Here is a 14,711-nt window from a genome sequence, read left to right on the forward strand (position 1 = left end):
GGAAAGGAACAACTCTTCCCAGCCAAGCATTCGAAGAAGGGATGGGATGTGGAGAAAGTACAGGTGCGATTAATGATTTAGTTCTTGTTTAGAGGGTACTTTAGTAAATATTTAATATTGGCTATGTTCCAACCAGTCTGTTTTGCTCTTTCCCCTTTCGTGTTCTTTTCTGCACTGACAAGATCATTTAATCCTTTTCTTGAAGAAGTTGGTCCTATTCTTCAAACTGGATGTTAAAATCTGATTTTACCTAGATGTGTTTTCCTTTCTCAAAACAAAATGAGAGTCGTTCTTGTTCCTTGTTTACTCTCTCAGCTTTCCAGTGCATCTCTTAAATATTGAGAATTTGGATTTATCTTACATGCTTCCCCACCTGTCCTCTATTTCTACCTACTCTGCCTCAACAAACAAATGTCATTCTGGCATTTGCATACTAGGAAATCAGGAGCTCTTTGATGAGTGAAGACCAAGGCCTGAAGCTGTCCCCAGTCACCACTTAGCGGGCAGCTACAGAGACGATCTTTTCTGTAATCTGCTAAAAGATCTGAGGGGATATTGATAATCTGCAGCCGTATGTCAAACATCCCATGAAGCACAGGAGGGAGTTACGTGTGTTTAAAAAAAAAAATTCCCACCAATTTATGGAATAACTCTTTAAAGAATTGTTATCCCTTGTCCCAGCTACGTTAAACCTACATCCTTGCCTACTGAATGCTCAATTCTCTGTCTTGTGGGAATAAGAGCCTTTCAGTATTACAAAATGAGTACAACCGATATTCATCCTTATGAGTTGGAGATGGCTTCTTCTGAAAGGCAGGTCCACTAGGTCTGCTGCTCTCCGAACTAGGCAGAATGGCAGCTGCTTGGCGTACGGCAACCTGTCTCTGCATCTTCCCCTTCTCTGCCACAGACAGACTGGTAAGTTTATTGTTGTTAGACATCTTTGAATCTGACACACTGATTCTGCTTTGCTTCTCTCCCCTGAAATGTGCTGCAACACAACATGTTCTTTCTCCATCCAGCTCCTCCTCTTATTCTGGTTGATGTGGTGATGTGGATCCTGCTCATATTGGAAGTGACTGGTGTTGATTAAAAAAAAAAAAAAAAAAAAAAAGATATCATGGCTCTCAGAGGTCAAGGTGAGCAAGTCAGAGTCTGTAGTTCCGACTGGGGACTGCTTGCTGAACTGACAAAAAATCCAAAACCAACCAGAGCCACAAGAAGTCCATACCTGCTGGCTTCCCTCAAAGGTGAAGCTATCCCATCTTGAGCTCTTCTTGAGGCCTGTCTTATATCTGTGCCTGTCTATAGATTGTTTTCATGTGATGGGGGCAAGCCTGTTTCAAATGCACACACTGCAGAAATGTGTGGCTCACATACATGTGACTAATTATTCTTAGTTTCTGAGCATACAAGTCATCTTCCTCATTCCTAAACTTAGATGAGTTGGATATGACAGTGGAAGTTTCTTATGCTATTGTATCAGTCTGTGTGAGAGTACAAGTCTGTTAGGTGGTCTTTGGCCTGCAGTTCTCAATTTAAATGTACTTGCTGGAAGGCTATAAGGTATGATGACTTTATGCTTTTGTAAGAAGGAAATCTGATGTAGATGTGTATCACTTGGAGCATGCACCACAGGTTAATTACTGACACTTGTGTTCTTTCTATAAATGGTGCTAAGTAGAGCTATATTAAGATGCAGCTAGCCTCGGGCTTTTTATTGCAAGAGACAATGAGTGCCTTAAGAATTGTATTTCAACCTTCTCTAGAGTGTTTTACAAGGGATTTTACCAGTTCATTATTACTGGCGAAATGGTATATTGAAATGAAACCCCTTCAGATAATTGCAAAATGAAAAGACACACACCTGAGGACCTAGTATTTTAAAGGCCAGAATGAGGCCAGTCGTATCCCTGAAAATCCCGTATCCTTCCTTTCTATGCCTTCTACTGAACGGTACAGCAAGCTTAAAGCTAAAAGTGCTGTGTGAGGTATTAGCTCAAAAGTATAGCTGGATCTAATGCAGGAATGCTGAGCCCTTTTTGGAACAGGGATAGAATGCCTCACAAGTGTTGGGGCCCTGAACGTTGAGCCAAAGTTTAAATAAGTTTAAATCTAACTATAGAAAAGAAGTTGAATATTTGTGTCCATGAAAACTGAAACCAGGTCTCCTTGCAGACTTGCATACTTGGTGGAGATTATGCTGAGAAAAACATTGTCAATTATTGAGTTTGCTAAATGAGCCATTATTACCATGTGGGGTGGGCAGAGCAGGGCTGCACAGTCAGTTAATGTACTTCAGCTGGCACTGGGAGTCTTCTACCTAAAACCCGATGGGAGGTAAGTTTCCTGTGAGGTGGAACTCGGCCAGCATTCTCTGGAGCTGGACTTGACCCTGGAGTGAGATGCTGGAGGGAATGATTTATGCACATGGAGTATGAATGCAGCGCAGTGTCTCATTTTGAATAGCTGATGTGCTTTTGAAGCAGGCTTCTTAAATAAAAAGGCAGAAGGTAGCTGAAATAGACTGTCTAGCCTTTTTATGAGCAGCTTTCAGTGTTTTAAAGTTGGCTAAAGGAATGTGTAAAATATCAGTTGTGTTATGTTGAGAAAAACTACGTCTTGACTAAACAGTCAAACAAAAGAGTTTGGGTGTTCACTGGATAAAGCTTACAGAGAACATGGGAAGTGTAACTTGCAAATCATAGTATGCTTGTTCGTTTATAAAGGCAGACTTTTTTGGGGGGGACCCATCTGCAATTGTCCACAAATGTTTTTGGAGAAAGCTGGAGCGTTAGTCTGTAGATTGGGTTGGGGAATAAGTCCTGTGGTACAGTGTGTTGGAAGCCAGTCAAACTGTGTTCTTGTGTTAGGCATGCTCCACTCTGCTCTCCCCAGTACAATTGTTTGCTTTCTCTCTTATAATTAAGATTGCAGAGCACCTACATCTCCTGCTTTCTTTAGTCACAAGCGCTAGGAAAGGCAAACTTAAAAAAATGCAAATTGTTTCCTAAAATTAATGTTAAGCAAATACTAAGAGGGTAACAGCAAAATGTCTGTTACTTGTAAGTATTTGTTAACTGCTGGTCTCTTACCTATCAAAATCTGAGTCTGATACCCAGTGTCACAAACTAGAATTACAAAAGTCATCTGAGCCCCCACAGTACACACTGAGACACAACTTCTTTTTCCTCTTTGGTACCAGTCTATCAAGAAATGGTAGTTAATTTCATCACAGTGGCAGAATTAGGTTTAATTCGCTGTATCTTTGGTATGAGGTGTCTTGATAGTCAGGCATATGGCATGCAGATTTTCCCACTGCATCAACCATTCCTCAAGTTTTTCTGATGCAATATGGAGTAAGCTTTTGAATTGAATGGAATCATATAGATCAAAATGGAAGCCTGAAGAAATATTTGATAATGCCACGCAGGTGGTACTACTACCAGGTTCATCAACTAGGACAAGCTGTGGTGCCATGAAAGGAAATATTTCAAGAGTAAGTCTGTCACCTATTACAAATTTATTACTTTAAAATATGCTTACAAGCCCTGTCTTTCTAGATGCAGCTTCTGGCTGTGTATGTGTGTGTACACCTATGGAATAGTTAAAGCCTACAGATGGCGAAACCAAATGGAAATTTGTATATTGTTAGTAATGCATGCATTTTTAAAAATGCCTGGAAATCTATCTGAAATATGAAGATTTTGGCTTTTACTTTGAATTTAGAAGGAGAAACTTGGAAGTTCTGTTAAAAACAAAACAAAACAAAAAACAAACAAAAAAAAAACCCTGCACTTTAGCAGGTTTTTTTTCCTTTGCTCTTTCTCTTAATCTAATTAAATCTAAAGTGAAAGAGAATTCGGGGTAGTTTTTTTTCTGCTCTGGTTGTGTTTGTGGCTTATTAACATAATTGCACCAAAACTGGGCTTAAAGCTTCTCGTTTCATAGCAGTGGTGTGGTTCACAGTCACCACCACTGCTGGTGGATTGTCGGTTTGCTGTCCATTCCACGTGTGCTGGAGACCACAGTGCAGAAGAACTTAGAGTATAAGGTGGAGTGCAAAGAATGGAGGTGGGAAATGCTCATCTCCATTTCTTTTTTAAAGAAGCAGTTAATAAAACAGCTTCACAGAACAGTATATTTTTTGTGCAAATGGTGAATGTATTTCCACACAACTGGCTTTCAGCTTAGGGATCATGATTTTGGCAGAAGGGGTTCACCAAACTGCAGATGTATGTTGTGCATAAAACACATTACCATGTTGTATTAATGTAACATGGTAGTGACTGTGTCATCGATGTTACTACAGAAAAAAACCTCAAAAAAAGAAAAAAAAAAGTATTATTCAATTTCTGTATGATCTGCGTAAGAGAGAAAAAGTGCGAATATAGAATCATAGAACACTTGGAGTTGGAAGGGATCTTTAAAGGCCATCTGGTCCAACTCCCCTGCGATGAACAGGGACACCTACAGTAGATAGGAGCTCAGAGCCCCGTCCAGTGTGACCATGGATGTCTCCAGGAATGGGGCACCCACCACCTCTCTGGGCAACCGCTGCCTCACTGCCCTTGTAAAAGTCTTTTTCCTTATACCCAACCTAAATCTTTCATCTCTCTCAAAAAGAAACTGGTGATCATTATGTATCGTTCTGTACTAGAATTTATTTAGTGTCATTTAGGCAGTTGCGAATATCCAGTAATTTTGCAGGGCTGGAACTGGAATGTGGGAGAAAAGGTTTCCATGCTTGTGGTTCGCTGTTTTCTACCTATAGGTTTATGGTGTTTCTTCAGCTGGATTCTATTCACACAGGCCACATGATATCATACATCCCAGGACAGGCAGGAGTTGCTGATGCATTCCCTGGAATCTAGGCCTTCAGTGCTTTCTGAGAAAGATTAGTGAAAAAAAATCTTAAGAGCACTTTGCTTCAGGTCACGATTGAGTCAAGAATCTTCAAATGAGATTTGTAGCAAAATATTGAGATTTGTTTAAGTCAGCACTGTAGCTGAGAAAGAACAGGAAAATAAATCAGTTTTTCTCTGAATTAAATCCTTGGTCTGGTTGACAGAACAGCCACAGAAATGTGTATACTGGCACAGAATGAAATGAGAACGATCTGCAAAGGCTGGTGTGCAGGTGTGAGTTTTGGACCATCTTTTCCAGTGGCTGTGTCAGTTTAAACTGATCACGAAACTACAGTGCCATTGTGTGGTTAAAATTCTAGCCTGAGCTTATGTGTGTCTGTTGAGAAAGGTAAACGAGCATCCTGAAATCTCAATTTGGCTTAAATTTTCTGAAGTTTGCAGAGACAAGTGTTTGTCTGGGAGAAGACTTAGGCCTCCTTATGGGTACCTGTCAAACTGTACTGGCTTTCGTAGCTCTTAATTCTGAGCCACAAGTAAAGGGAAGATGAGATTGAAGAACTTTTTCCTAGGAAGCGTATCACATGGTTTTGCATTGGTAGCAGTGAAAGCCAGGATAACCTGTTTCATGCCTTATCTGCTGTATAAATCAGCTTTACAATTAAATTTATTGAGCATGTTTTGTTTGCAAATTTAAGTATTCATACTTCAAGTTCGTGTTCAGAAGTAATCATTTTTAGATTCCTTGCTATTTTTTTGTTGGATAATAAAATGGTTATTTCAGGTATTTCACATAGAGCTATGGATATATATATATATATATTTTAATTTTTGTAGGCAACTTACCAGTGATTTCCTAAAGCTGCTTTTTTTTTATTTCTTGTTAGAAATTCCAGCAGGTTTGAATAAAGCTTAAACATATGTTTCTGATTAATTTGTAAGCTTTCTGCAGGGAAATTTGCAAGTAGACCAATAATATGACTGCAAATATTTTTGTTTAATTTAAAATGTGTGCCTTATTGCTGTGTTAAAAAAAATAAAATAAGAGGCAAACAAAAACCAACAGTGTTATGCCATGCATAAGCAAGTGCTCAGCTGGGGTTATGCCTTTGTGTTACACTGGCAGATAAAAGTGACAGCCAGGTTGAATGCTGTTGTGCTTGCTGCTGCCCATTAATTTAATTTTTTAGATGAGCTCTTTTTAAATTATGGTTCGTGTAAATTAATTCTAGTCTTTGATATTGATCACTAATTGCATTTTTCTGCAATTCGCATTTCCTTTTAGCTTCTTTATTTATCTGTGTTACAAGTATTGGGAACCAGAAGTGCCCCGTCCAGTCTAGATATGAGCTCTGCCTGCTACTGCCAAGAGAAGCAGCTTTGGATTTACGTTCATTGGGTACAGCCCCATGCCCTGTTGCTGGTCACCAGCCCGCCTCTCTCCTCTTCTTGGGGGTAGAGGTTGACTGAAGAAGGGAAAAGCTCAAGAGGGCATTTTGACTAGACTAGTATTTCTCAACTAATTGCTTGTGGATCTCTCATTGTCTGTAAATAGGTTATTTAAAAGAGAGAAATAGCTATGTTTAACTTAACCCTAGCTTGAAATGAAATAGAAATTACCATGGTAATGCTGAGAAAGGAGAGAGGTCTTTTCTGTAGAAGGGTTGACATCTTCTTTGACTTCTTCAAGAATTCTGGTTGGATACTCCAGTTGCTCATTCTTCTTCTTTTTTTTTTTTTTTTTAATTCAATAGGTTGCCACAAATTACTTCTCATATCAAGCTTATTATTTGAAGTCCTTCCTTCGTGTTGTGCATATGTAGGTTATAAATGTTTCATCAGTTCCAGTTTCAAAAGCAGGAGTGCTACACGCTTCTCTTATGTAACTACTGATAGAACATGAGGGAATGGGCTCGAGATGTGCCAGGGGAGATTCAGGCTGGACGTTAGGAAGTACTGCTTTTCTGAAAGAGTGGTCAGGTGCTGGAACAGGCTGCCCGGGGAGCTGGTGGAGTCACTGACCCCGGGGGTGTTCAAGGAACATTTGGATGCATTAATGGACGTCTGGTCTAGTGAGGGTGATAGGTGGATGGTAGGACTGGGTCATCTCATAGTCTTTTCCAACCTTTCATTCTGTGATTCTATGCTAAATATTTATATGATGTGCTATTTCCATGGACTTCTGAGTATCTGTAGAGTTGAGAAGGTGATTGGTTTTACTAAGAGGGAAGGGGGACGTAAAAATATTACAGGACTATTCAAATCACTTTGGAGGAAAGGGAGATGAGGATAAAAGCAAATAAAAAGCAAGATGTGTATTTCTTATTTTAAAACCTATGTATTCTTCCCCTTTCCCAAACTAGTTAACTAAAGTTGGAGAGGGATATTGTTTTTATAACAGACGTTAGCTACAGAGTTGCTGGAGGCCCCTTTAAACTACTTACAGAGGTGTTCAGTGTTTCAGTATTAAAAAGTTTGTTTGCAGAAGGTAAGATTTCCATGAAGTGTATTAAATAAGCAACTTGCACCTAAAAACCAAATTGAAATACCGATTCAGTAAAACATCTGTGCTTTAGGTTCTAGCCACCAGTTGCCATAAATTAGTTTTGAGTATGTTTGCATTTAACTTTTTCCCCTTTTAAGGAGCTAGGCATGCCATATAATGTTCCTGCTTAGCACAGAACAGTTGCAGAATTTACCAGCTGCACCTTTAACTGTTTGATATCCTGCAAGCAGAACTAAGTTCTGGTAATGTCAGGCTGATGTAACAGTGCTTCATATGGAGAACATTAGTTGTTCCTAGATTAGATTCATAAAATGTAAACAGATTCAAGATTACAATCACGCTAACACCACCTTCCCAGCAAAAAGAAATTTATCTACTCATCAGTGTCTGTAGGAGCTTATTACGAGTGCTTGTGTTTTGTAAAGTCTGTCTGAAAATGCAATACTCTCTGTGGAACTGGAAAAGTACTGTCCTAGGAGACAAGTCATTGGTGATCATCAGGTCTGGTGGTAATTTAATATGAAAAGAATGAACAGGTCTACCCTGCAAAGTAACAGCCACATTACATGCTGATACTTTCAGCACAGGTACAGGAATATATTTTGTTTATATAATTTCCAGTGAAAATGGGAGATCGCTAAAAATTACTTAAGGCTGTATTTTTTTGTAATGTAAAGTTATACTATGTTGTATTTGGCTTCTTTGTAGGTAGTTTTTGGGATTTTTGGTTTTGTTTTTTAACAGGTCGCCAATTAACATTTTACATTCATTTGACAACGTAGATTTTATTTGTATGAGACAGAACAAATGGATGGGGTGAAACCATTATGTATGAGATGACATGTAGTCGATAGTAGTAGTCAGAATGGAAGGACTCTTGGTAGTCATATCTTTATGTGATACTGTCAATATAGTCTCTGCCTTATAGTTTTAAATCCTTACTAATGGATGGATCTCAGGATCAGAGGCACTTTTGAGAGCTCTCCTGAGATAGGCTTTTATTATTATTGTGCTCCAACTACTTTTTGTTCTTCTGTGTGCCAGTGTGGCTGTTTGAAGACAGTTGGCCATTACTGCTGTGCTTTAGCTTTATAAAGGTGCTTGCGAGGGAAGGCTGTCAAAAGAGTCGTGAGACTTGATAATCCTACTTGTAATCCTCTTTATTGAACATCTCAAAGTGGCTTTTGTGTTACAAGTGAAAATCTGACACACGTGTAGCCACTGAGAAGTATCTTCTGCTACTTCCTCAGCAAGCTAAAATGTGATCTGTAGTGAAAAACGATGGAAAGCCTCTTAGAGGAAAGAACTTGTATGTAAAGGATGGTACTGTGTCACTACCTGCATTTGCAAATTGTGGAGTCTGCAAATCTGCAAACCATCTGTGTGTAAATGGACAGATGGATCTGTTGTCCAGCTGTCCTCCGACCTGTTTTGATATGTAGGTTCTGGGACTGGCCGCTTTACTTCTATTCTCTTTTCTGCTTGCCAGTGTCTGCCAACACATGCCTGGCATTAAACCTCTTCAGAATGAGAAAGGAGGAGTCCTCTTTTATCCTGTAGCATTGATGAAAGGTGGTTCTACTTCAGCTGTTGGAAATGTTAACGAACGGCTTAAACCCAGCTGAATATAGACTATGGTACGGACTGCTCACAGCTGCTTTACTCTTCTCTTTTGGAGGCAGGCTTTTTGACCCTCTGGAGTTTTCCATTTCTCTCCCTTTTTCTTTGTCTTTTTCTCTCATGTTGGCTGCCACCCACATGGTTTTTCCTTCAGGTTCTTTCTCTAGCCAGAAAGACTGGGCATAATTCCCTTGAGATGCCTTCTTAGGGTCTTCTGGAGAGAATTGTCGGAAGCCATTCAAGGACCTTGCCTTTCCCACAGGCTAAAATCACACACCGAGAAGAAAGCCATAGACCTGCAAGACTACCAACATAATAATGTGGCAGTCGTAATGTTTTATCAGTGCCAACCTTCTGTGTCCGCTTACTGCTCAGAGATTTAGCTCATCCCGAGAGCTGGTTTCCATTTGTCTCAGCTTTGTAGCAATTGAATAAATTTAGTCTTTTCTTAATGAATTAAATATAGGAGCAAGGTGTCTGAGCTCCCTTTGTTGTTCTGTCAAAAGACTTATATGCTGAATAGTTGTTGTTTTTCACAGATGCGCTTGAAATACAACTTGACTACATGAATCACACTGATGTGTAGAATTTAATTGCATTGTTTACTTTAATCTTCTTCAAAGAGCCAAGAGCTTTTGAGTGTTATATTTGGAAATGTTAAGTTGCTTTGCATACTCTGCAGCAGCATTTAAAAAAAAAAAAAAAAAAAAAAAAAAAAAAGCAGCACACCTTATCACCTCGCTGTGCTTTTGTGTGTAATTCACTTCATTAAGGCATTTGATGTTGATTTTGTTTTGCCCGCCACAGGTTTTGGCTGAGCTTTGTGATGCCTCGTTAAGAGATTTGTTATTGAAGTCTGAGGACTAATCAGGGGCTGTCTGTTCAAGGGGACCTTTCAGTGTTTCCTGTGGAAAGCAGAGCAGATTTTAGCACTGCATTTGTCCTTTGACCTAAGTCAAAAATCCATTGATCAGTTATTGAAAGAGGATGAAAACTCTTAGGAAAAAAAATACCCACTCTTCTCTGCCTTTAAGGTGTGTTGAAGAGAAGCTGTGCATAATAATGGGAAAAATGCTCCATAACAGCTTTCCTTTGGCTGCAGTCAGCAGCCTGCACGCCATAAATGATGAGATAATAGGATATTTTATGAGCTGTGCAGTTCTAGCTTGTGCTTCTGGCCTTACTGTGAGGACTGTTTATAGGGTTTTTTCCTGTGTCCTCGTGGTTTAAGTTAATGCTCTGGAATGGAGATGAATCTCTGGAAAGATGGGTGACAGCAAAATCCAACAGGCAGTGTGCCTGTACCTTCGGCGAACTGCTTGACCTGTCTGCTGCTGCCAGGCAGCCTAGTTAGCACTCAGTGCTTCGTGCCCACTGCCGTGGATTGGCTATCACCAGGCAGGGTCTGCAGCCCATCACACCACCCCTCCAGGTCAGAGCTGCACTTTGCATCCAGGGGAAGCCTGCTGGGATCCACAAGCATTCTGCTGACACGTTGGAGAGCAGGAGTGTTCAGACAGAGAGGAAATGCTTATTCCATCTCCTTCTTAGCCAAAGCGTGAGCCATTAAACATTTGTTTGCTGTCTGATTCTACCTTTTTGATCTCCATTTCTTCTGTGCTTGATCAGGAGGACTAGATTGCCTAACAGGCTTTCATTTGGTACTTTCAGTAGTGAGCGTGGTAGTTGACAACATGCACAGGTGTGCATAGATATTAATTAATAGGAAAAAAAGTATTTTTCTGTGTCCTCGGATCCAATCAGAGCCTGGTGTATTTGGTCAGCAGCTCTGGTGCTTGAACTATATTTGTACTGCCCATTATCTGTAGAAGTAGTCAGAAATGTGCTGGTTTGATCATCGTCCTACTGATGCACTGTTGTTTTTGTAAAGGAAATTGTCTTATTTACAGGACGATGCACCAGTTTGGCTCTGGCACCTGAGTATGCGTGATGAACTTTTGAACTGCAGTACAGCCTGTGGGATTGATACTGTTCTAAATAAGTGAGCATTTGGGGTTTGCCTGGACATGATGTAATGAGATAATTGCAGAACCATTTGGCTTTTAACCGCAGACGTAACCTTTTTTTTTTTTTTTTTTAAATGTACTTTATTTAGCTTCATAAAATAAAAAGGCATTAATCTTAAGTCTCTGCTGCTTCATCATGTGATGGATTGGATGACATGAAACTCCTCCGAAACTTAGTTTTAAAGAATGTCAGTGTTATTATTAAGTGTCTCCAGCAGGAGGCTTTCTGTCTGGAAGGAATCCTGAAGACGTCTGTGCAATAGCAATGCAAAATGAACTGTTACAGCATTGATTTCTTTTGTGTGCAGCATGGTTAAACGCAGTGTGCAGCATCTGACTGCTTACCTCTGCTGTTGCACTGGTGTTGTTTGGGAGATTAGGGTGTTCCATGCGTGCTACCATTTATGATTTATTTTTTTTTTTCCAGCTAGAATTCATCTAGTAGAATCAGTGACAAAGTATTATTTGTATTTCTTTGATGTGGAAATGTTGTTCCCCCAAAAAACATATAATCAAAGAGATGTGCATTACTTTCACAATTTTGGAAAGTATTGCAAGTGCGACTGTAATAGGAACAGCAAGTTTCAATCTGAAGGTTTCTGTTGTTGTTATTTGCATAGCTACCACACAGGTGTGTGTGCACGTTAAAAGTCAAATACTAATTTAGTAAGATGTGATTATCACTTATCACATACAAAAAATAAATTGTGTGCACCTGTTGTCTACCAGGCACAGGCAGAGCCTTACAACTTGCTGTACATGAAATTGTGCTAAAACTGTTGATTTGACTGACCACTAGCTTGTTAGATGTCTAGTGGTTTAATATTACATTGCCTTTGGATAGTGGATGTTTTTAATACGAAATAAATATGGCTGAGACACTTAACTGCTTACAAGTCAGGGAAATACAGAGTTGAAATGACTGTGTTTGTCTTCAAATCTTTAAAAGAAAGCAGGAGCATTGTACAGGGAAGACAACTTAATTATCTACAAAGCACAAGTTTAATATTTTGATTCTGAATAAAGAAATAATCATTGAACGACAGTAAAGAGAAAATTGTTTAAATTTCTATCTCAACTGCAGGTAATGCATAGCCTAGATTAAAGCATAGCAGTTGTCCACCTATGAAGCATTTCTAGCAAAAGATGGAAGCTTGAGTCATGTTAGAAAAGAAAATTGAAGTCTTTTGAATTAAATACGGTACAGAGCGTGATGCTGTCTGCAGTGAAAATTTTCAAATAGAACTTATTTTTTCCTTGTTTTTCATGTGTCTCACAGGTCATAAATGTTGATGGAACGATGAGGAAAACCCTCCTAGAAGATAAACTTCCACATATATTTGGGTTCACACTGCTGGGTGATTACATCTACTGGACTGACTGGCAGAGGCGAAGCATTGAAAGAGTTCACAAGATAAGGGCTAGCAGGGACATCATTATTGATCAGCTGCCAGACTTGATGGGCCTTAAAGCAACAAGTGTTACCAAAGTTTTTGGTAAGAGTAGTCAATCACAGTGTGAGTCTAAAGTAGTTTCTAGAAGCTCTTGCTTTCACTAAGCAGCTGTTCATCACTTGTAATGAAAATAACTATGGTCTTTAGTGTTTGAAACACTTTAAAAGAAAGCTGCACTTGTTTTTGTAAAGTTGGGAAAATAGAGTGTTGCAAAAGAAATTTGTGCTTCCAATTTTATAATGATATTCAACCTAAGTTCTCTGCAGCTTCCACCACACTCTGAATCTTTTTGAAAAGAATTTTATTCCTGGCTCTGGTCTCTAGAAGTTCTGGTGCTCACAGGATTGCACCATTTTCTGCTGCCCTTTTCCTGTATAAAGTCCCAGTGTTCTTCCATTGGCAGAATAAGTTTTACTACATGGAATGATACAGGTAGAGTTAGTGGCTATTACAGGGGTACCTGAATGCAAACAGCACTCTAATTTTTAACATCTCAGCAATTAAATCTTGCCCAGAGTGCTTAGCAAGTAGATTGAACTGTAGAAACCTCTCACAATCATGTGGAACTCTTCGTTTTACTTGAAGGACTGTTGAGTCTTCAGATTGTAACTTGGTGTAAGTTGACGTCAGACTGTATGTGTTAAAAAGGGAGAACTAAAAGCTGGATGAGTCTGATCTTGGAGATTTTTTTGTGATAACGTCTGTAGCTAAATCTCTGATTCCAAATGATGGAGAAAGATGCTCATTTGTCTTTGGATCCTGCTTTTCCCTCCTTATTCCTGCACTGCCTGGTCACGGTCATTGACTTGAACAAAATAAATGGGAGATTGTAGTGATTGAACAGCTGGTAAAGAGCTGCAGTTATCCAGTCCTTTCCTCATTATTTTTGTATCATTGAACTCAGACACATTTTTAAAACTGATGATTTCAAAGAGGTGTAAAGATGGAGTACTGAACAAAAAATAGCCAGGCTGAATATGGATAATTGCTTGCATTCAGTAAAGGAACTAGTCTCTGGGGAAGCTATAAAATATGTTTGTGGCAGTTCTTCATATATAGGAAGGGGATGCAACCAGTCTTCTAATGTCTGGCTAGAGGAAAAGAAACAATTTTGAATTACTCTATTAATGATCTATAGGATTAACTTATTTTGAAAAGTTACATTTTTGACTCAGCTTTACCCTCCTCTTCCCCCTATCTCCATAATATACCATTATCTGTTTTGTTTTGTTTTTAAGGGACTAATCCGTGTGCAGAGAACAACGGAGGCTGCAGCCATCTGTGTTTCTTTACACCCCAGGAGACCAGGTGTGCCTGTCCCATTGGCCTTGAGCTGTTGAGTGACATGAAGACTTGCATCATTCCTGAAGCCTTCTTAGTTTTCACAAGCAGAGCAGCAATTCATAGGATTTCCCTTGAAACCAATAATAATGATGTTGCTATTCCTCTTACTGGAGTCAAGGAGGCATCTGCTCTGGATTTTGATGTTTCTGATAACAGAATCTATTGGACTGATGTTAGTTTGAAGGTATTACTGACATGTGAATTCCCTGAATATAAAGCCACAGAGCAGTTTCTTTGATCTAACAAAGGCCTCTGTTACATGATCTATCCTGCAGTTGCTAGTGTTGTCATTGAATTGCATCCAAGGAGACTCTTGGAGATGAAGACAGTTGCATTGTTGAATGCACAGTTGGGTGACAGGCATGTTCCCATTTCAAATAAAAATCCAAAGTGGTGTCTGCTCATGCTGAATGCTGAAGTCTCGGATGCTACATATGCTGCATCCACATGTTTATTGTAGAAGTGCTGTTTTCATGTCACGTAGTAAGCTTGGCAGCCCCCCAAGCTTTCTACCACCTTCCAGTTTTGATTTGGAAGACAACCCTACTTAATATTCGCTTCTAGCAAGTGAACTTTGTATTGCTTGCTGTTAGCCCAAGGCTCCAGCTTGGCACAGAAGAGGCCACAGAACTTGTCTGGTTTCCTCCATGTCATGTTAACTGCCCCCTGCTCGCCTCCATCTCCTCCTAAGTCCTTGTGTTCTCTAGCAGTTTGAAATTCCCTTCTCATGTGTTTGGTTCATATCCAGGTGAATGCTGAAGTGAACATTGCGTTCTTTGTCAGTGTTGCTTTTTGAAGTGAATTAAGTTATGGTAGAAAACAGTGCATTCGCTTCACTGGAACTGAATTTCTCTGTTTAGCCTCTTAATAAGTTTTCCAAGAACAGTTGTAGTTG

The 14,711-nt window shown here is 39.5% G+C and overlaps 1 protein-coding gene across 3 annotated transcripts in view; it reads left to right on the plus strand.

Annotated features, from left to right (window-relative positions):
• Nucleotides 1-14,711, plus strand: part of LRP5 (LDL receptor related protein 5) — a 129,905-nt gene that overhangs the window by 92,617 nt on the left and 22,577 nt on the right. For all 3 annotated transcript variants that reach the window (XM_042813219.1, XM_042813220.1, XM_042813221.1), the window contains exons 8-9: nucleotides 12,298-12,514; nucleotides 13,711-14,000. In XM_042813219.1, coding sequence (XP_042669153.1) covers nucleotides 12,298-12,514; nucleotides 13,711-14,000 — 507 coding nt within the window. The remainder of the gene's footprint in view (nucleotides 1-12,297; nucleotides 12,515-13,710; nucleotides 14,001-14,711) is intronic.

The sequence above is a fragment of the Centrocercus urophasianus genome, unplaced genomic scaffold, assembly GCF_019232065.1.
Source record: "Centrocercus urophasianus isolate 14NV4802_14NV808 unplaced genomic scaffold, USGS_Curo_1.0 seq_14, whole genome shotgun sequence".
Lineage (NCBI taxonomy): Eukaryota > Metazoa > Chordata > Aves > Galliformes > Phasianidae > Centrocercus > Centrocercus urophasianus.